Source organism: Anolis carolinensis, chromosome 2 (assembly GCF_035594765.1).
Source record: "Anolis carolinensis isolate JA03-04 chromosome 2, rAnoCar3.1.pri, whole genome shotgun sequence".
In the NCBI taxonomy this organism is placed as follows: domain Eukaryota; kingdom Metazoa; phylum Chordata; class Lepidosauria; order Squamata; family Dactyloidae; genus Anolis; species Anolis carolinensis.
This window is the reverse complement of record NC_085842.1, coordinates 149,681,889-149,705,081: the sequence shown is the minus strand read 5'-3', so window position 1 is coordinate 149,705,081 and position 23,193 is coordinate 149,681,889. Positions and strand designations below refer to the sequence as shown.

Genomic DNA, 23,193 nt, shown 5'->3' with positions numbered 1-23,193 from the left:
TCACATCAGCTTTGCATGAGGAAAACAAAAACATGTTGAATCTTTGAGAGACCACCTGAAGGCTTCTTCCAAAATGGATCCAGAGGTTACTTTTCTTTCACCAGTCTCCACTTTTCTTGTGATTTCCATTTTGATATCTGAACTTAGAAATGTATGCTTTTTAAAAACATTCAGGCAGGACTTTTTTCCCTGTTTGGATTTTCATATATATTCAGTACAAGGTAGAGGAACTGTTGTTTACTTTACCTTAAGCAGGCAGGCACACATGACTACATCAGTGGGATCAGCTGGAGTAGAATCCTGCTGTTTCCTGCTCCGACTGGGTTTACTGCACACATACTGCTGCAACCCAAACACAAGAAGTCTGCGTTTTCTTCACCCTCTTTAAGTTTGACCAAAAAATCTTCTAGGTAGACAGAAGGGGGAGGGGTCTAAATATCTAAAGCAGTTGTTCTCAACCTGGGGTCCCCAGATGTTTTGGCCTTCAACTCCCCAAAATTCTAACAGCTGGTAAAATGGCTGGGATTTCTGGGAGTTGTAGGCCAAAAACATCTGGGGAATCCCAGGTTGAGAACCACTGATCTAAAGGCACTGGATCCTGTCTGATCTTGGAAGCTAAGCAGAGTGATAAGTACTTGGATAGGACAGGTGGCTTGCAGGCACATAAACACAAATCCTGGGGGAGAGGAAGCGGAAAAAGGGAGACTGGGCAAACGTACAAAGTCTTTGTGAAAAGAAGCTCTTCTAAAAGAGGCTTTGATAATTGAGATACGTTTGTTCTGGAAATCTGTTGCAAAATACACAGTCCTTGATGCTTTCAGTGTCAGCTTCTGGAATCTCACTTTGATAGCTGCATTGAATCAGTCCTCTCTAGCTTTTTTGGGATCCTGCCAGCTCATTTGTTTGGCATCAAACATTAAAATAAGCAGCCTTGGTTCTAAATTTGCTCTTTCAAAACATTCAGTATGTACCTCAATGATTTCCTTTGAAATGTACCTCATGGCTTTATTTAAAAGAGTCTAGGGAATAATCATATATGTATTCTCATCAGGCTCTGTGGAACTATGCTGCAATTCACATGACACAGGCAGCTTAATGGTTGCGGGAGAAGCCAGAGAACCAGCACTTTGTCTTCATGAAAGGCTTTAAACATTGCAATAAAAATGATAACACCTTAATAGATTGCAGATCTGGACAGCTTCCTTTCTGTTATGTAATCAGTATCCCAGTCTGTTGCTTCCTTGACCATTTTTGTCTATACAGTCTTATGATAGTGAAAGCTAGAGTCTTACCTATCCCTTCTTAGCTTCAAGAAATGTCTGTCTCCTTGGCTGCCCAGCTAATTTCTTAGCTTTCTCTGAGGAAGCTTAGGTCTACCTGCCCCCTCCCTCCCTCCCTCCCTCCCTCCCTCCCTCCCTCCCTCCCTCCCTCCCTCCCTCCCTCCCTCCCTCCCTTCCTTCCTTCCTTCCTTCCTTCCTTCCTTCCTTCCTTCCTTCCTTCCTTCCTTCCCCCCTCCCTGTGATAAGGGGAAAGGGATGAATGAAAAGGAGGAAGACCATTTCTCTGTTTTCTTGATGTTTTTATGGAGCTCCAATTGACAGCCCTCTGAGTCGCTGCCTCCTCTGCCCTGGCCTCCTGCTTCCTCCCGCTCTAAACACTCCATTTGTTGTGAGAGCCTCTGGAAGGGTGGCTCAGTGATAGCCCAGCTGCGGCTTGTAAGGCGGGTGATCTGTGAGGGGAAGCGGCCCAATCAATGGCTCACTAAAGCCGACTTGCAGCTGAGTAATAAAAGCGATGGGATGCTCTCACTGCAGGTGCCGTGTACACATGCTGCATAATGACCCTTTTTGTGAGAGATCTGTGCTATTCTCCATCCCGGCTGTGCCGCTCTCCCTCGTCTTCCTCCTCAAAGGACAGGCCCCTTTTGCTTGCTTCAGGAGAGGATGCACAGCAATTCCAATTCAGGGAGTATTGTACCACCCCACCTCCTGCCAAAAAAGTAAGATGAAGCGTTGACAAGATATCAGTTGATAATACAATGAGCATATAGGTGTTGCTTGTATGTTGAATGGGAGCCAAGCAATTTCTCATATAGAAGTGTTTCTGTTGTCAAGAGAATTGCTTCCCACCACCGCAGCACTCTAAAATCAATATACTTGTATTTGTGTTATTTTAAAAAATGGGTTGGTGAAATCATTGCAGGTTGGAGTTCTGCATCACATACAATTCCACGAATTGTATGGTAATGGTGGTGTTCCTGCGGATGGGCAGTGCAACCCTTGTCATAATTAAAGGAGTTGAGGTGAACATCCTATTATTCAGTGCATGACAGTATCTGGACTCCATGAGCACCAGCAGCCTGTATGCATTGCAGTTATATGTATGTGAAGAGCTTATCTCAAGGCAGTTTTCAGAGAAGCAAGTATGTAAGGCATCATATGCAAAATCATTTTTACTTCAAAGAAGAAACTCGTATGTATTCAACTATGCTGAAAAGTTCAAACTCTTGTCTTGTCTGGTGTCTCTGTGTCATGGAACCCAGTTACAGGGCTTTGGTAATTCAGCCCTGTAACTGGGAGTCATAACATAAACAATCCCAGGAGCACCTGGCAGAAGAAGATAGAATATGCCTGGGAACTTGGGGCCGAAAGTATAAACAATTATAATTGGTCTAGTGTGTGAAAATGGTAGTAATGTGATATTGGGGGTGGGACTTGATGATGATATTTACGTGTGGTGTTACGTAGCATCAAAAGTTATAAAAATAGTTGTATGTAAACATTGGGTCATTCCTGACTTTTCCAAAGTCATGTGTTCTTCAATAAAGATTGGATTTGAGAGCAGCCATCTCTGATCTGCGTTCAGACTGATCCTTTGAAGTGAGCATGACAATTAAGTCAGGAATCCAGTTCTCACCCTCCTGCAAATTTGCAGTGAAGTGATAATGAGCAGGGAAGGAGATCAAAGCCATGACGGAGCAAAGGGGCCTCCGCTGGGAGCTCTGCCGTTGGCAGAAGAGACATTGCAAGCCATAGCTTCCTCTACGGGGTACCCCAAGCCGGACGGCGTGACCCAGAGGATTCCCAGAGGGGGAAGAGGTGTTCCGGCGGCGGCAGAAACCAGTTGGGGATCTGGAGGAAGCATGCCGGAGACCGTGGCCCTGCGGTTATCCATCCTGGAAACTCATTTATCCAGGCTGTCGGATACCGTGGGGAGAATAGTGCCAATATTGGAAGAGAATCTCCAAAAAGAGCACATCCGATACGGCGCCGAGAGAGAGCCAAGCAAAGGAGGCGATTGGAGCCAGAGGGGACAGCGAGCTTCAACGCAGAGTCCCGCGGCGGCAAGGGACGAGGGAGACGAGGAATATTGGCAGGAGCTGGAGTTCCGGGACAGAATGGCGCGCGAAGTGGAGCGCCAGCAAGCTCTGGGAACTCTAAGGCCGCCAACCCCAACAGAGCTCCCAACCCCCCGAATGGGCGTCGGGGTGGAAAGGCCACTGGGGCCAGGGATCGGGTCCAGTGGATTTGCAGACGAAGGCGGAGAGGAGCGGGGGATCCAGGAAGAGGAGGAGGATGTGCCGTACAACGAGGAAAGGCGAGATGAGGGGGCTACAGCGAGGCCAGTATGCGGATGGGCGGAAGGGCCGACAGCGGCGGCAGACTTTCGGGAGCCGCGCAGAATGACCACCGGAGTGGGGCGCGGCGTGTTCCAAGGAGCCGCCCGAGGAAACCTGATGCAACCCTTCCCCATGCCTCCCAGACAGCATCAACGGGCCGCAGAATGGATGCCAAGAAGAGAAGATCTCAAACTGGAATACGGAGGGGAATCAGATGAACTGAACTTTTTTCTAATTAGCATCAGAGGATACATGGAAGACAATGCACACACATTCCCCTCCGAAGCAAGCAGGGTTCGAGCCATCGGCAACACACTAAAGCGAGGAGCAGCCAGCTGGTACGTGCAACTCCATGCCAGACACGACCCATGCCTGAGGTCAGTGCCCCGCTTCCTCGCCGCACTGGAAAACCGATTCAGAGACCGGCTAGAGCAATTGAGGGCTCGAGACCAGCTGAAAGGAATAAAGCAGAGGGACAAAACAGTGCCCGAGTACGCAGAGGAATTCCTACACCTCGCGGAAAGGGTACCAGAGTGGTCTGAAGTGACCAAAGTGGAGTTATTTAAAGAGGGACTACGCCCCGAGATTTTCAGCTGGGCAGCGCACAGAGATGACCCCGAAACGCTCCAGGGATGGATTCAACTAGCGGGGCGCGTTGAATCCACCCTGGCCCAAGTAAAGCGCTTCAGGAGCAGCGGCGGCCAGCAAAGACCGGTGGCGAGAGGTCGAGGAGAAACGAGGAAGCAGGAAAGACCTGGAGGGAGGCCGGGGATTCCCTCCAGAGGAGATGACAACAAACCTAAACCGGGATGCTTTGTATGTGGGAAGACGGGCCATCGAGCAGCAGAATGCTGGGCACGGAAGGGGGAGCCGCCAAAACCCTCAAAGCCCAAGCCAGCAACCGGGAGGCGTGCGGAGGAGGAGGTGCAAGCCCCAGAATCTTCAGAAAAATTGGTGAGTCGGGACAAACGCATGATAGTAGTGCCAATCTGCCTCTCGGGGCTAGAGAATCGGGCCACCTGCAAGGCATTTGTGGATTGTGGTTGTTCCAGGAATATTATAACTCCAGAGTTAGCAGGAGCGTTGAAATGCCAGCAGATGGCGCTTGACTCCCCAATTGCATTTTCGCAGCTAGACGGATCAGTTGCTACTGGGGAAGTATCTACAAAGGAAATACGGGAGGTCCCATGTAAAATAGGCAAATGGGAAGGAAGAATATCCTTTGTGATAGCCCCTATTGCCACATACCACGTAATATTAGGGATACCATGGCTCGAACAGGCAAATCCCGAAGTAGATTGGAGAGGAAAGAGCCTAGCATTTAAAGAACAGCAAACGCAATGGGAGATAAGCAAGATTGCAGAAGAGGAGGACGAGGGAGATGAAGAAGGTGAAATAGACCCACTGCTATTGCCACCTGAATACAGAGACTTTGTGGATGTGTTCAATCAGAAAGAGGCAAGTAAATTACCTCCCAAAAGGAATATAGAAGTAGAAATTGAAATAACCCCCGGAGCAAACTTACCAAAACCAAAAGTGTATCCCATGTCTGTGCAGGAGAAGGAGGAATTGAGGAAATACATTGATAAAAACCTGGCGCGGGGCTTCATTAAGCCATCCAATTCTCCTCTCGGGGCCCCAGTGTTATTCAGGAGAAAGAAAGACAACTCCCTAAGATTGTGCATTGATTATCGAAATTTAAATGCAATTACTAAGGACAATAAATACCCTATGCCCTTAGTAAAGGATTTAATTACCGTATTGAAAAAAGGGAGCATATTTACTAAACTTGATTTAATTGAAGCATATCAAAAATTAAGGATCAAACCGGAAGATACTTGGAAAACTGCATTTTCCTGCGCATTCGGCCATTTTGAATATAAAATTTTACCTTTCGGTTTAAAAAATGGAGGCGGGTGCTTTATGCAGCTTATAAATGAAATACTGCACCCATTGTTGTACAGAGGGGTATTCATATTTCTTGATGATATCTTGATTGTGACTGAAGATAAGGAAAAGCACGTGAAATTGGTCCGGGAAGTTTTGCAGAGACTAAGAGAAGCAAAGCTGTACGCAAAACTGTCCAAATGTGAATTTAATAAAACTCAAATTGACTTTCTGGGGTATCGGATATCTCCAGAAGGGTTAGCTATGGATCCAGCTAAAGTATCAGATGTAAAAGAATGGGGAGTGCCTCAAACAAGGAGGCAATTGCAATCGTTTCTGGGGTTTGCAAATTTTTATAGATCATTCATAAAAGGCTTCGCGCAAATAACCGCACCCCTTACTGAACTTTTAAAAACAAAAGGGAAAGGAGAGACAGCAAAAGTAAAAGCTCCTGGCGCCAAACTAAGTTGGACGCCAGAATGCCAAAAGGCATTTGAAACCCTAAAAGAATGCTTCACAGAAGGACCCATTCTAAAACACCCCGATATCAGGAGCCCTTTCATAATCCATTGCGATGCCTCAGACTGTGCGTATGGGGCAGTACTATTGCAAAAGGATCAAAATGGGAACTTAAAACCCTGTGGATATTTGTCCCGGAAGTTCAGCGAAACTGAAAAATGTTGGCCGATATGGGAAAAAGAGGCACTAGCCATATTAAAAGCCTTAGAATGCTGGCGACACTTTCTCGAAGGAAGCGGAATCCCATTTGAAATTTGGTCTGACCATAAGAACCTCCAGTATTTAAAGTCCCCTCGGAAATTGTCCCCCAAACAGATTAGATGGGCACAATACTTCAGCAGGTTCGATTTCCAATTAAAGTTTTTTCAAGGGAAGCAGAATGTCTTGGCAGATGCTCTTTCACGCATGCCTCAACACGAAGGAATACCCACAGCAAAAGAGGGAACAATATTCTCTGACAAACAATGGGGCTTAGCTGTCAGGACAAGAGCGCAAACCCAAAAGGAGAACACTGTTATGGTTGAACTCGACGGAAAAGATAATTGGGGAAACGAGCTGAAACAGTCTTATGAAGGAGACCAGTGGATCGCATCCAATGCAGAACAGGGGGAGCAGAAGGGGGGATTTTGGTTTGTGAACAAGAAACTGTATATCCCAGCAACATTAAGGATCAAGATTTTGCATCGTTTTCACAACAACCAGAGCGCTGGTCATACAGGAATTACAAAAACAACAAAAGCAATAGCAAAACATTGCTGGTGGCCAGGGATGAGGAAGGACATAAAGAATTATGTTGTTCAATGTGATGATTGTGCCAGAAATAAATCGAGAGGAGGGAAGCCAATGGGATTATTACAAACAGTAGCAGAACCTACCAGACCTTGGGAATGTGTAGCTATGGACTTTGTGGGGGAACTGCCGGTTAGCAAAGGACATCGTTATATTTGGACAGTATTGGACCTGTTTTCTAAACAGGCCCACTTTATAGCACTGACGAAACTACCATCAGCCGAGAAACTAGCTGAATTGTACATAAACCACATTTACAAACTGCATGGATGTCCCAGTAGAGTTGTCAGTGACAGAGGAGTACAATTCACAGCAAAATTTTGGGAAAAATTCCTGGAAATGCTAGGAGCAGAAAGGAGTTTAAGTTCTGCTTTTCACCCCATGACAAATGGGGCGGTAGAACGTACTCAGCAGACACTTGGGCAGTTCCTTCGAATGTACTCTAACATGAGACAAAATGACTGGTCTCGGTGGTTGGCTTTTGCAGAACTAGCTTTTAATTCGACTATACATTCAGCAACAAATAAAACCCCCTTTGAGGTAGTTTACGGGTATGAAATACAGCCTCTGCCCCAGCTGCCAAGATGGACAGAGAATGAGGGAACAGAGGCGGGGAAATGGAAAACACAAATGATGGAATGCTGGAGTCAAGTGACTGCATCCTTAAAAGAAGCACATAAAAAAGTATAAAGTATTCGCAGACAGAAAGAGGGTGGAAGGTGATAAATTGGAGAAAGGAGATTTAGTGTGGCTAAGTACCCAAAACATCAAACTAGGGCTACCTTCGAAAAAATTGGGCCCTAAATATATTGGACCATTTAGAATACAGGGTGTTATCAACGAGGTGACTTTCCAGTTGACATTACCAAAAAGTTTAGGGAAAATACACCCTGTATTCCATCGTAGCTTACTGAAAAAATATATGGGTACTTTGGACAAAATGGACACATAGAATTATTGTTTTGTTTCAGGCTTGTGATGAAAGAAGAACCGAAGAGGAGGACGAAGAAAAGGAGGGCACCATGTCATGGAACCCAGTTACAGGGCTTTGGTAATTCAGCCCTGTAACTGGGAGTCATAACATAAACAATCCCAGGAGCACCTGGCAGAAGAAGATAGAATATGCCTGGGAACTTGGGGCCGAAAGTATAAACAATTATAATTGGTCTAGTGTGTGAAAATGGTAGTAATGTGATATTGGGGGTGGGACTTGATGATGATATTTACGTGTGGTGTTACGTAGCATCAAAAGTTATAAAAATAGTTGTATGTAAACATTGGGTCATTCCTGACTTTTCCAAAGTCATGTGTTCTTCAATAAAGATTGGATTTGAGAGCAGCCATCTCTGATCTGCGTTCAGACTGATCCTTTGAAGTGAGCAGGACATCTCTGTATTTGAGGACAAGGCTCTGTAAATGCCAATTGTTGTTGTGTGCCTTCAAGTTGTTTCCAACTTATGGTGACTTTAAGGCAAAGCCATCTCAGAGCTTTCTGAGGCTGAGAGTGTGCGGTTTACCCAAAGTCACTCAGTGGGTTCCCATAACCAAGCAGGGAATTGAACCCTGTCTCTAAAGATGTAGTCCAATTTTCTTCTACATAATGTGTCCAAATTTCTTTCTGTGATTGACATAGTCATCTTTTGTTATTGAGATATATCTCCAAATAGATGAATGTGACTCTGAGGTTCACTCTCATCTTTGTATTCATTCATGTGTCAAATAAACCAATATTTTCTAATTTATATCCATGTTATTTGGTCTTTGTAGCCTTCTGTTTGTGTTTGTTTAAGCATTAAACAAACCATCCTCATTAAAAGAATCATCCCTGTTTCATCCCACCAGGTTAATCCTTTTAAACTATAGTATTTTCTTTTAAAGTAATGACAAATATTGCCAGAAAGAACAAAACACTAAATTTTGGTGGTGTGCTTTTTTGCTAGCCCTAGCAAAGATAAATAGATAAAAAAAATTCCCATAAAATGAAAATTAGTTTTATTATTATTGCTAAAATATCTTAAATACTAGACATTCAAGTCAAAGATATATTAATTATGCCCATACTTTCCCAAGTATAGAACAGACTTGCTGCATTTATTCTATTCAATGTATGCTTTTATATATCTGTGCAGTCCCATTAGTGTATAATGTCACCTATAGAGTCTCTCTAAAGCATGTTCTTTGTCAGTGTTGATACTGACTTCAAAGCTGGATAAGCAATATCTGTGCCTATTAAGTTTCAATAATGAATGGCCTGTCATTTTCTGTTCTAAATTCTTTACATAAAATGATAATTTTTGTGATATCTTCTAATTCAGAAATGCCCCCAGTGTTGTGGTGCCTAAGTTCCAATCTTTCTTAAAGTTGGCCAAAGACTTCTCCCTACTCAGAATAGTTCTTTGCAACTGGTAGTTATTCTCTATCCTATTTGCCCTCTCTCCTAACTCCCCATTCTCATTGCTTTACTATATCCTCTGTTTTCCTAAGCTCAGAATAAAAACAAGCTGAAACCCAAGCTATCACAGCAGCAGCAATAACTGCTCAATGGGATCCCTCTGTGTTTCTGCACAGATTGATTCAGCCATGAGGAAGTGAACATCATCCAAGGAGTTTAGGGATATAGACATTTTATAACATCGGGACCACCAAACACAGCGTTCAAACACAGATCAAGGAACATGAAAGGCATTGCAGACTAGTTCAACCAGAGAAGTCAACCTTTTCAGAGCACTTGATGAACCAACCTGAACACAGCATATTATTTGAGAACACAGAAATGATGGACCACTCTCACAACCACCATGTCAGACTACACAGAGAAACCATTGAAATCCACAAGCATGTGGACAATTTCAACAGAAAGGAGGAAACCATGAAAACGAACAAAATTTGGCTACCAGTATTTTAAAAAACTCTAAAATCAGGACAGTAAATAAACAACAATACTCAGAAACAGAGGAATTCCAGACAAGAATCAATCAGGGCCGGCTAACACCTCCCAACAAAGGATTCCCCCAGGCAAGAAGCAGCCAAGCTTTGAAGCTGCAGGGCCATTCAATGGTAAACAAGGTGGCCAATTGGAACATTCACACTTGCCTCAAACAGACATGAGTTCCTTCTCCCACCCTGGACTTTCCACATATACATAAACCCCACTTGCCTAGTTTCCAGGAAACCTCACAACCTCTGAGGATGCCTGCCATAGATGTGGGTGAAATGTCAGGAGAGAATGCTTTTGGAACATGGCCATATAGTCCAGAAAACTCACAGAAATCCAGTGATTCTAGCCATGAAAGCCTTCAACAACACATATTAGAACAGTTTGTACAAGTCCACCATAGGCTACTATTCTTATGTGGTATTATATTTTAAGCGTGAAAGCTTTTGCATCACTACACGAAACCTGCTAAAATGATCTAACAACTTTAATTGCTGTTGTTTAACAAATCTCTAGTACTGACACTAGTAATTATAAACCCTTGAAGGAGTAGATCAACAATATCACCATAGTATATTTGTGTGCCAGTTTATAAGCAGTATTTGCTTCCATCATTTTTAGAGTGTTGCCTTCACCTCAAAACTGTTTTCCATTTGTCTTCTTCTTTAGTCTGTTTTCTTCTTTCTTTTGGCTTTTTCTAATCCAGATTCAAATCCTTGGACAATTGGATCTCTATATTTCAGCACTACACTAATCTGTGGCTTGTTTATAAAAATATTTTCTATTCTTAAAAATAAACAGTTTAAGTGGAACCCCCCTATTTTATGTCTTGTTTTTGTAAGACTTCTGTACAGTGTCCACATGTTTTTTTCAAACTGGAATTTCTTGAAAAAATATTGGGTCCCTCCCCATCCCCCAGGTTTACTTGTAATAGAGAGTTTGCTTTCTGCAATATTTGTTTCCCTTGAGGATATTGGGCAAAGTATATCCTAATATACTTTATTTGTTTTTTATTAGTAGTTCAGCACCACTTGCCTTGTGAACTTTCTTAAAATCAACTAATATCTCTGCCAGATCAGAAATCTAGTTTATTAAACCACTGTATCATAAATTGATCCACTGTCTCCATGCTCCATAGCTTGGAATGAGTGCACATTAATTCTGTAATTTCTGTTTTCTGAATAGTCCCATTCCCCTTGAAGTGTACTAGTAGTCCCCTTGAATTGTTTGATTTGTTTATTGTGACTAACATACCTTATTCAGCACTTCTGCTGTCTCTCTTCTTCATCCAATCTTCACTTCTGTCGTGTTCGTTTTGGACTACCTTCTCCAAGTCTGTTGTAAATCGCCTCTAAAATGTATTAGCATCTCACATGCTGACACTTCTTTCCAGCTGTCATTTTGCTGCCTCCCTCCTTTGTTCCTGCATATGCTGGATTAGAGGAGCCTTGTTCTTCAGGTCCAAGGTCCATGTCAAGTGACCATAAAGGACATAGGAGATTTCCTGCAAATTGAGCTGTATTTATTTTACATTCCAGATATTTGTTTTTTTTTCCTTTATAAGGAATTTTGATTTGTGGGACCTGTGTATTAATGTTGCTTCTAGTTGGAAGGATATGCTTCTGCCATTTTCCGTAATGGCTCACCATGTTGCCAAATGTGCCATAAAAGTACACTTGATCTTATGTAGAGTTGTGTAAATTATAAGGATCTATAGGCTGGAATATGGCAAAGGCAGTTATTGAAGCACCGTAGTGTTGTGGCTTGAAAGTTGTACTATGACTGGAGACCAGGGTTCAAATTCCCATTTGACCATGGAAATCCACTGGGTAATCTTGGACAAGTCACACTTTCTCAGCTCAGAGGAAGGCCATGACAAACCCCTCTGAACAAATATTGCTAATCACCCTCTGGTCACTATAAATAGGAAATTACTTGAAGGCATATGGCAACAATAAATGTATTGAATTGAATATCACTACCAGGTTCTTGTATACATCAGGAAAAATTGGTAATTTGTCTATGGAAAAGCATCGAAAGATGCAGTCTGGAGTGAACAGGTCTCTGTGTGTGTTGCATATGCACACATTCTGTCTTTAACTAACCCAGAAGCAATTTGTCATATTGTATTTGCACCTGCTATTACTTTAGCATCAGAACTTTATTGATAACCATGGTTCTTAAAGCACCAGCATTTTTCAGTTCCATTTTCGGCTACCCCACTTTAGATCCTCAAGAGATGAGAGCAAGAATGGCCATAATTTGAGGGGTGGGTGGGATTACTTGTTTAGGCTTCCAAATGCCGGAAGGAAAGGATTGAGCTCACAAACTCCAAATGATCTTTGGAGTTCTCACAGTATACTGCTCCATCTACTCGGTACATTGAGAATGAAGGGATACCATTCTAGCTGAGACAACAAGAGAGCTCTAATGAGATCGTTCATGGTTTTAAAAAGTTACAAATGTAGGAGGGGAAAATCAAACTGGAATTGTAAGAGTCAACAATCCTTTCACCCCTGCACTTCCTGAAGGTAATATGTAATAGGTAACAGAGCTGCTACCCTGTTTCTCCGAAAATAAGACATCCCCGAAAAATAAGACCTAGTAGAGGTTTTGCTGAATTGCTAAATATAAGGCCTCCCCCAAAAGTCAGACCTAGTAAAGTTTTTGTTTGGAAGCATGCCCAGCGCCTGCCAAACAGAACACCAGAGCATGCAGGATTGGTAAATGTACATACCAGTTGTACATGGAAATAATGGTAGTAACAAGAAATTCTTGACAAGATTCACAGTTTGTCTGGTTATGCTGGTTTGTGATGACAACTACTGTTCAGTATATAATAAATGTTCATTTTTTTGTTCAACAATAAATGTGAATTCTTCTTCATGGAAAAATAAGACATCCCCTAAAATAAGACCTAGCACATCTTTGGGAGCAAAAATTAATATAAGACACTGTCTTATTTTCAGGGAAACACAGTATGTTGGCTCCTGTTTCCCAAAGCATGGGGCAAAGGCATCATTTTAGTTCACACGCCAAACTGCAACCTTCTCCACCAGAGGTACTCCAACACCAGAGGTACTCCAAGTGGCTAGATTCTGGTCAAAGGACATTTAGTATAATGCCAAGTTTTTAACTTTGTTTGTGTTTCTAAATTCATTACAACTTTACCCTTGATTTCACTTTTGATATGAGAAATAAACATGCCAAACAAAGAAGGAGGTCAGTGTGGAATTACAGCTAAAAGTGTTGGACCAAGTTGGATTCAAGTCTTCGAGGAATCATGGAATTCAGTGATGCTTGGCCAACGACTTTCTCTCTCTATTACCTGTTTTACATGGTTGTTGTGAGGATGAAGTGGCAGATCCTACCTTAATTGTAGGAAGCATAGTGGTTCAGTGTAATAAATACCAGTACTAAATTAATAGAAATACAGGCAGTCCCCAATTTACAAACAAGATAAGTTCTGCAGACTGCAGGTTTGTTCTTAAGTTGAATTTGTATGTAAGTTGAAACAGGTACCTTTTAAAGTGTCACTTGAGCCATATATACATATACAGTAGAGTCTCACTTATCCAACCTTTGCTTATCCAATGTTCTGGGTTATCCAACGCAGTCTGCCTCCCGCCTGGATCCACAGGCAGCAAGGACTGAACTTTTTATGGATTTACTTCCAACAATGCTGTTACTGTAAGTTCATTTTAGGCAATTCTGTCTTTATTTGTAGTCAATTTGTTAGTAGCCAATGTTTTTGTAGCCAATGTTTTCAATACATTGCAATGTTTGGTGCTAAATTCGTAAGTACAGTAATTACTACACAAAGTTACTGTGTATTGAACTGCTTTTTCTGTCCATTTGTTGTAAAACATGATGTTTTGGTACTTAATTTGGAAAATTTGAAAAATCATAATGTAATTTCATGTTTAATAGGCTTTTCCTTAATCCCTCCTTATTATCCAACATTTTCACTTATCCAGTGTTCTGCCGCCCCATTTATGTTGGATAAGTGAGACTCTATTGTACTGTATGTGTGTGTGTGTATAGTAAAGGTAAAGGTTTTCCCTGACGTTAAGTCCAGTCATGTCTGACTCTGGGGGTTGGTGCTCATCTCCATTTCTAAGCCGAAGAGCCGGCGTTGTCCGTAGACACCTCCAAGGTCATGTGGCCGGCATGACTGCATAGAGCACCATTACCTTCCTGCCGGAGCGGTACCTATTGATCTACTCACATTGGCATGTTTTCGAACTGCTAGGTTGGCAGAAGGTGTGTGTGTGTGTGTATATATATATGTATATATATATATATACACACACACACACACACACACACACACACACACACACACACGCTTTGGATAGCATAGGGAAGGGTTAACACCCCTGTTTGTTTTGCTGTCTGTGGCCCTGTTCAGAAGATTTCACCTCTCTTTCTGTCCCTGTGATCATTGGATTTTGAAAAAAAAATGGCTTGTTGTGGAAAGTAAGCTTGGTGAGAAAGCTTCAGTAAAGACACCTTTTTCCCTGTGATAACGCTTTGAGTAGCAAAGCTCCCTTCCTAGGGGTAGATTTCTCTCACTTTGTGTTGTTTCACCCCCCATTCTTAACTATATGTCATTTGCAAGTCAGATGTTTGTAACTCAAGGACAGTACACTGCAAAACGGTGTGGTAGAAAGCTTTCTAGGGACAGAGCTCTGCTTCCTCCCTTCTTCTGCATTCTTAAGACATAGGATCACAGATCTCTTGCTATTTGTCTAGTTGTGATCTCAGTTAAAAGGGAAGAAGATAGTTTCCCCTTTACAGTTGGCATAATCTGCCAAGAAGACTTCTGTGCTATCCTGATTGAAAGAAATGGGTCACTTCTGCCAGGCAGTCTTTCTTCCCATTTAAGCTCTTTTTATATGTTTTCTACTGAAAATGCTGTGCTGTGCCTGTGTGTTTGGCACAGGAGCAGCAGGAGGAAGAGGAGCAAGAGAAAGAGCAACGTGTTCAATTCATATCCTACCTATGCTGTTTTCCCAAACAAAATATCGCACACCTTTTTTGAACTGCTGTTTTGCATACACAGGAGAAAGAAAATATGCAGTATTTTTCCTGTGTTGAGAACTGTCACTATAGAGCTGGGTGTGTGTGTGTGATTTCAATCAAGAAAATAGTTTGGAATTACAAGATAAAGCACCCCCCCCCCCTTCTCCACTGCAGCTCTGAAGCAATTTCCAGTTCACAGTGGCAACATTTTAGAAAGAAACAAATGGCATGGCTTGTCATTTTAGTTGTTACAATAAAGGAGTGGACCACTTTGAGAGATGTTAATGGGAACAGACCTCAGACTCCTGTAATAAGTGCAGAGCTTGACAAAGTAAATGATTTTGCAGTACAGCTTTCAGAATTTCTAATTAAGCAGGGTTAGTCATGCTGTTTTGGGGTTTCAGGGAACTATCATCCAGAAACCTAACTTTGCCATGTTACGCCACTCGTGGAAACAGCGAAGGGGCAAAATACTTTTTATAAGACAGAATTGGAGACCAGTCCTGATACAGAGATGTTCCCAGTCAGCAAGACATTGCAGAAGATGATTTATAGAATTGGAATCACCAAATGCATTGTTTACTGTTTTGCTTGTTCTAATTCTAAGACTCAGGGCCCTTCCACACAGCCATATAGCCCAGAATATCAAGGCAGAAACTCTCACAATATCTGCTTTGAACTGGGTTATCTGAGTCCACACTGCCATATATTCCAGTTCAAAGCATAAAATGTGAGATTTTATTCAGCTGTGCGGAAGGGGCCTCAGGATACTTATCAGGAAGATTTGTGAGGGTATGCTGACTATATATGTGGAGAGATTCGCACAGGAGAAAAACAGCACAGGCAGAACCGCTTCCTTCTGACCTAACTGCTAGCTCTACAAATGCAGGGAGATTTTGACATGAAGGAATCTTCTGTCATATGATCTACCATTTGCATCTTGAAGTAGTACAATTCTAGGAAACTGTAAGCGTATTGCTTTGTCTTGAGATAGGTGTGTCGAGTGGTTAGAACAAAGTAATAAATTCCTTGTTCTTTTTCATTTAGCAAATGGAATTCTGTGCCTGCGTCTTCCTATTAAAACAAGCAAGATAGCAGCCCCAACAGTGGCTAGATGGGCTGGGATGGATTAGTTGTCTCTCCTTCTAAAGCACACATGTGCTAGTGGCACTGTTTCCCCAGGTTGCTCCTCTCTCCACATTCTCACTCCAGCATGCTTCACTTCTATATTGTTGGTTTAGTACTCAACCTTCCCACGGAAGAGCTGCTGCACATTTGATGTCATGGGAAGCTTTGTTCCCACTAGAGCGAAATTAGAGGCATTTCTTGAGAAAATCAAATGATCCCTCTTAGCGGCTATTTATTTATAGTATTTATATTCCGTCCTTCTCACCCTGAAGGGGACTCAGGGCGGATCACAATGTACACATACATGGCAAACATTCAATGCCATTAGACATACAGAAAGATGAAGACACAAAGGTTATTTAACTTTCTCCAGCTTCCAGGCTTCTTGAGGGTATGTTCAATTCTGGCCACAGGGGGAGCTGCTGCTTCATCATCCACTGTGACACCAATTCCTTTGATTGATTGCTTCCTCATTCCTTTCTGCATGCTGCTGGATGATTTTTTTGGTGTTGTAAATTAGTTAAATTAGCCTCCCCGCATAAGCGGCACCTAAATTTTCCTACTTGATAGATGCAACTATGTTTCAGGTTGCTTAGGTCAACAATGAGCTGGGCTATTTTTAATGGTCGGGCGCTTACTCTGACAGGGGCTGGCTTCAAACTCATGACCTCTCAGTCAGTAGTGATTTATTGCAGCTGGCTATGGGGCAGATTTTGAGAAATACACTTCCAGGTTTCCCTTTCCATACAAGGTTTTTGGGGAATTCCATCCAGATCCTAGCTAGGAGGCCCATCTGGATCCATATCTGGGTGGGAAAATCCCATGTTCTCCATTGCTTGAGCATCTGAAAATGCACTAGCATTGTTGTGTGTAAAATAAATTTGTGCTCTGCAAGGCTTAACTCTTAAACAGGTTTTCTTGAGTACAGGTCCTAAATCTGGTTGTTGATCACATTTAATGAATGGGCCTTAAAGGGGTGTAGACTTGCCATATATTCATGGGTCTAGCAATCCAAACATTCCTCCAGCCTGCCTTAGAAGTGACCTAGACCTGCAGAGTTGATACTCCCTTTATCCCATGAATCAGTGACATTGTAAATGCCAATAAAAATATAGATGTATCTCTCCAGTATGTGGCCTCATGGAAGCAATAAAATTAAATTAAATAACAAACAGGAAAATGTTGTTAATCTTATATTTTGTTTCTCTCTTGGTGAATTGAAACTGGGCTCTATGATCCTTGTAGGACATCAGGAATCTCACTGCTGGGGAGGGTGGTGGAAAAGAGGCAGGCAGGGGATGCCCATTGCCATGGAAATGATGTTATGACAGGTTGTTTTGCTCCCTTTCACAGCATGTGTGGGATTAGAAAGGAGTACAAGCATTTGTAGCTGTGCCTGCCCGTGCCGCGTTGATTGTCTCATATGCCTACACACAGTTACGTGCCCTTCACTCACACACAATGTGCTGTCACACGTTTCTTCCTTCCTTCAGCATATACACAATGTTTTGCACTCTCACATGTGTGCAATTTGTCATGCACATGTACATGTTATTTAACAGATAATTGGAGCAACTGATTAAATGCTGCCCCTTGGGACTGCATTTAACTAGCTTGAACTGGCAAATTAGCTCCTTTGCATTACAAAGCATCTTGGATGCCATGATCTTGCTGCCTTTAATCTTTTTATTGTGTATTGGCATGCCTTTTCTTCCTTTTTGCTATGAAATTAAATTTTACTGTTTCTATTGTCACATCTCTAATCTTTTGAAAGCCAATGTCTCCCTTATTGAAATGGAATTGCTGTTCAGGCCTTCGGCATAAAGCAAGGGCTTTCTGTCTGCCTCTGTTATCACCAGCTTGCCTATTTTTTCCATTCTAGTAGTGGTGCTATTTCCACCACTTTTTATGTTTCAGGATATTTTAATGACAAAAATGTTCTCCTCCTATAGGTCAATGCCAGGGCACCTTTGTCAGTGCGCCTGGTGTCAGGATGCTGTGGCCCTGTGTTCAGTATGCATCAGGGCAGCCATTGAATGTGACCCTTCATCAATAATTGCATTTGCTGAAAGCAACCATAGCCTTTTCTTGCAGCCAATCATGCTTAAAATTTAAAATTACCATCAGACACAGCGAACCTAAACATTTTGTAAAATAAATGTATGCAACATTTTGGAACCGGAGGTAAAATAAAGCTTTAAAGTAAAAATTGAGGATGTTTGTCATTTAACTCACGATTGCTTTTCAGCAAATAATTTTTGGTGAACAGCAAGTGTATCACAGGGTACAGTTGCCTCAGATGGGGATAGAAACTTTAGGTTGTTTGCTATCCAAGTTGAAATAGCAAATTACATACCTGATCACACACCATGCCTAGCGAAAGCAATCAAATCCAGCTAATTTTGTGGTGATACTACTGTTAGAATGAAAAAGGCACAACAAATGCCACAATAAGTTTCAACAATCTCAGTCTTCTTCATCAGGCACTAGGCTTGATCGATCCACGAAAAATTTGATTCTAAACTCGTTTCAAAACTAGAGGGGGGCAGCTTTTCGTTTCTGATGGTATTTCCGAATTTGGCCCCCCAAAAAATTCGAAATTAACGAAAATTCGTTATTTTCTAAATTAATTCGTTAATGGCGGACGCGCATGCGCAATCCCCAAAAACAGCACAGAGGGAGAGGACTTTACAGGACTCTCCCACCCTCATTTTTTGAGTGATCTTCTTCCAACTTGGTACAGTGGTAGAACACATTTAACACTGATAGCTCACCAAAATTTGGAACATTTCCCTTATCCTCTGATTTTTGGCGAATTTTCATAGCTTTTATAATAAACCATTTTTTAATAATTGCAGAAATCTGTTCCTGGTTTGAAAGTCTTATTTCCTGTTAAATTGGGTTGTCTTTACTGTGAAAGTCATTGTTCTACTTCAGAAACTTTGTTTTTGTGGCTGAAACTTTGTTAAATTGGTGTGTGTGTGATATATACTGTGTATATATATATAATATATATATAGTCCCTGCATAATGTGTGTGTGTGTGTGTGTGTGTGTGTGTGTGTGTGTGTGTGTGTGTGTGTATAGGTAAAGGTAAGTTAAGTTCAGTCATGTCTGACTCTGGGGGTTGGTGCTCATCTCCATTTCTAAGCCCAAGAGCCAGTGTTGTCCATAGACACCTCCAAGGTCATGTGGCCGGCATGGCTACATGGAGTGCCATTACCTTCCCGCCACAGCGGTACCTATTGATCTACTCACATTGGCATGTTTTCAAGCTGCTAGGTTGGCAGAAGCTGGAGCTAACAGCGGGCACTCACTCTGCTCCAGGGATTTGAACCTGGGACCTTTCGGTCTGCAAGTTCAGCAGCTCAGTGCTTTAACACACTTCGCCATCGGGGCTCATGTATATATAATATACATACACATACACACAATGTGGAGAATATGTGGAAAGGTAGATAGATAAGTTGGGAGCCACAGCGAAGGCACCTTCCTGGGAGCAAGGTCTAATAATAATAATAATAATAATAATAATAATAATAATAATAATAATAATAAATCCCTTACAATATCCAAGATGGGTACCATTATTGGCAGAGAAAGCCAAGCTGTAGGAGTTGAAATCCAATCATTTATCCTCCCTATAGAATCAATTTTATATGCATTTTTAGCTACAGAAAAGCTAAAATCAGGACAGTAAAAGAACAACACCCAGAAAATGGGAATTCCAGACAGGAAACAATCAGGGCCAGCTAATACCTCCCAACAAAGGATTCCCCCAGGTAGGAAGCAGCCAGGCCTTGAAGCTGCAAGGCTATTCAATGCTAATCAAGGTGACCAATTGCAACATTCACACTTGCCTCCCACAGACAAGAGTTCTTTCTCCCACCCTGGACCTTCCACAGATATATAAACCCCACTTGCCTAGCTTCGCACAGACGTCAAAACCTCACCGCCGGGCCCCTCTCTGTCTCTCTCGGTCTCTCCATTCCCGGCTCCATCCGCCGCCTTCCCGCCTCACAGAGAGACACCAGGCCTGAGCTGAGGCGAGGCGGCGGCGGCGGCCATTTCCCCCCTCCGTCTTCCTCCTCCTCCTCAGCCTCCTTCCCCCTCGCCCCCTCCCATTGGCTGAGCCCGTGACGCCCCTTTTGCTGAGGGGCAAAAGGAAAGGGCCTGAATGGTGGGAGTTTGGGTGATTTGCAAAAGCTTTTTTTTCCTAACGAAAAAAACGACGACATAACGAAAAACGGCCTCTCGCGATTCGAAACCGCGATATCCAGACGTGTGGACAACCAATGCTTCAAAATTGCTTCAAAACAAACGAAAATAACGAATTAATAACGGTTAACGGGGAAAACGAATTATTTGAGCAAGCCTATCAGGCACATATAGTTTAAAAGAACTCAGGGGTGGTTATGTGATGGTGTTGAGAGTCATAAAGCACTTATGCTTTTCTTTTGTGATGTTACTGAGAAGGTCTGGAGGCAAACGTGACAATAGGAGCCAAAATGGATAGCTTTACCTTGTGATGAAGGGAGCAAACCTACTGAAAATCAAACCCCAGTGAAAGATGGCAGAAAATCTAGTTTCTTTAATCTAGGTTTCTTCTGCTCAGTGGCTCTGTTTAATATTTTCAGATTTAAAAGTTATTTTGACACGTGAAGGCACCCCATGCTGCTCTTTTTGCCATAACAGTTAACATACCATAACAAAGTCAATATAATTTTCTGTCCTTTCATGGCCACTAAACAATGCTGCCTTGGGCAACCACATTGCTCATTGGAGATCAGGGTTCAAATCCCTACTTTGCCATGGAGACAATATTTGGTAGGACCAGAAGGGTTGTGGGAAGTGGAGTACAGTTAGCTTTACTCAGGATCTTTTTATGGTAAGCCAACAGTACCCACCATCCTTATTTTATGTGGATGCACCCCACACCATGAAACTGCAAGTGGAAATGTCCAATACTAAACCAAGTCCTTTAATGTGTGTGTATGTGTGTGTGTGTGTCAAAGTTGGGTTGGGTAGGCAGGCAAGAGCTTGGCAACCCATAGAGACATCCTTCCTGTAATGCACGCAAGATTCAAATTGTGACAATGAGGAGAATAAAATAGGCTTATGGGGGTAGGCTTTCTGAGTTTAATCCTGCTTCCAGGAGTTGAAAGGACTGAGAACATTGTACTTTTCTTTGAGGTAGAGAAGATTTTGATCTCTTGTTTTGGAAGAGGGGAAAGTGTAAGTGTGGTCTGTGTGTGTTGAGGCAGGAGAGTGACAGCAAGAGCATGTCATGGACTCAGAACTTTTGGTATTAATGTTGAGTTTGCCAGAAGGGATAAAAAAAGTTCAACAAAATAAATCTAGTCTGTAGATGGATTGCTTTGCTTTTTCCCCCTTCAGTGAGATGCTCCTCTTTAAAAAGACAAAAATAAAAAGTTTGTCATCAGTTTTCCATGCACTTTTCTTTCTCATATTTTTCTTCTGCTTGTTTTCCTATAGACGGCACTCCGCTAAGTGAGCTCTCCTGGTCCTCCTCTCTGGTGGTTGTGGCTGTTTCCTTCTCTGGGCTCTTCACCTTCATCTTCCTCATGTTGGCCTGTTTGTGCTGCAAGAAGGGGGGCATTGGCTTCAAGGTAAGCACTGTAGGAGGGCCATGATGACCCTAGGGGTTCTGGAAAAAGTGGTGTTTGGTGGAGAGAGAGCAAGAGGAAGTAATATGTTCTTATCTCAGGAGTCAGTGCAAACCCCATTGTATATTGAAATGCTTTGCCACAAGAAAAGAGAGTTAGAGGTTGCTCAGATACAGTTGGAGGAACTTTGAGCTGTCCGACTGGAAGGACTATCTCAGGCAGTCAGGTAGGAGGGTGAGATGGAAAAAAATATTTGTGGATGGGGTTTACGTTTGGAGACTAGGGTTCAAAGCCCTTCTTGGCAATGGAAACCCACTGGGTAACCTTGGGTGAGTCTCACACTCTGAGCTCCAGAAACCCTGTGATATGGTCTCAGGGTCATTATAAGTCAGAAACAACTGGGAAAGAAAACAACAGCAAACAGCTCCACAAATTTTCCCTGTCAGTATCTTTTCTGTGTCATGTCATGGGTACATCAGAAATGACAAGCAGCAAGTATAAGGACATTCTAGCTGAGGAGATGAGTGGGGAGTAGCAAGGGCCCTAAACAACAAGGAAATCATGGAGCCGCAGTGGCTCAATGGGTTAAACCCTTGTGCCCACAGAACTGCTGACCGAAGATCTGAAGGTCAGCAATTTACATCTATGAGACAGGGTGAGCTCCCATCTGTCAGCCCCAGCTTCCCATCTGGGGATATGAGAGAAGCCTCACACAGGATGGCAACACATTCAGGCATCCCCTGGGCAATGTGTCTGTAGGCAGACCATTTTCTCACACCAGACGTGACTTGCGGTATATTCTCAATTCGCTTCTGACACGATAAAGAAAACTGAGCCAAGGATAAGATGTGGGACTAGTCCTTGATTTCTTTTCAACTGGAGATGAGACTGTTCTATGTGCAAAGTACATGCTCAATAGTCCCTCCTCCAAAGGGTTGTTAAACACAGAAACTGCAGGATCCTTTGGGCAAAGAGGAGGGCATATGAAAGAGGTGACCTTTTACTAGTTTCCTTGGGCATGTTGCCAAGATGCAGACGTGATCTGGATTCCAGTGACCTTTATGAGGTAGGGAAAAGTGTTGATCTGCATATTAGGTGGGTGGGCATTTCTTTCTGGTTTCTGATGCAGAAATTGCAGGGAGAGTGGAGGCTCAGGAAAGTAAACGAGGAGCTCAGTAGGGTGGACAAGTTCATATCACCATTGTCAGCATACTACCAAGATTTACCTTAGTGCATCACAAGTCAGAAATGATCCAAACAACAGAGGAAAGAATGAATGGAAGATATAAACAGACAGATTGAGATGAGGAAAGGTCAGTAGCGTCACTCAGCAATATTAACATTGAGACATATTTTTGTGTCATGTGACTCTACTTTGGGGGCAACTAAATTATTTTCATTAAAAGTTGGGGCCTAGGGTCCACCTTAGTACAATGCTTCAGAAACATCTTTCAAAATGGACAAAAGTTCAGGGTTTTTTTGTACATGTTCTGATGTCCTAGCATGGAGCACGAAGATGCTGCATGTCCTGGGTTGTACACTGGCCCAATAGCAAGTGCTGGGGTGAGGCAGCATCCTTGTTCCAAGGCAGCTGTCTGGGATTAAGTTGTAGATCAGGCCTGCACAACCTGCGGCCCTTCGGGTGTTTTGGACTTCAGCTCCCAG

General features: G+C 42.7%; 1 protein-coding gene and 1 long non-coding RNA gene across 7 annotated transcripts in view; one reads left to right on the top strand and one right to left on the bottom strand.

Moving 5' to 3' along the window:
• aatk (apoptosis associated tyrosine kinase) overlaps positions 1 to 23,193 on the top strand; it is a 101,336-nt gene that overhangs the window by 52,381 nt on the left and 25,762 nt on the right. For 4 of the 6 annotated variants that reach the window (XM_008104148.3, XM_062974012.1, XM_062974011.1 and 1 more), the window contains exon 2: positions 21,398 to 21,531. In XM_008104148.3, the coding sequence (XP_008102355.2) occupies positions 21,487 to 21,531 (45 nt within the window). In that variant the 5' untranslated portion in view covers positions 21,398 to 21,486. Of the gene's footprint in view, positions 1 to 1,485; positions 2,000 to 21,397; positions 21,532 to 23,193 lie in introns of those variants that run through there. The other 2 variants (XM_008104146.2, XM_008104145.2) reach the window with 1 other exon arrangement.
• LOC134297125 (uncharacterized) lies at positions 1,883 to 11,150 on the bottom strand. The gene is made up of 2 exons (XR_010003880.1): positions 11,004 to 11,150; positions 1,883 to 1,988 (listed from the first exon to the last, which is right to left on the bottom strand). It is a non-coding gene; the product is annotated as an uncharacterized LOC134297125 (long non-coding RNA).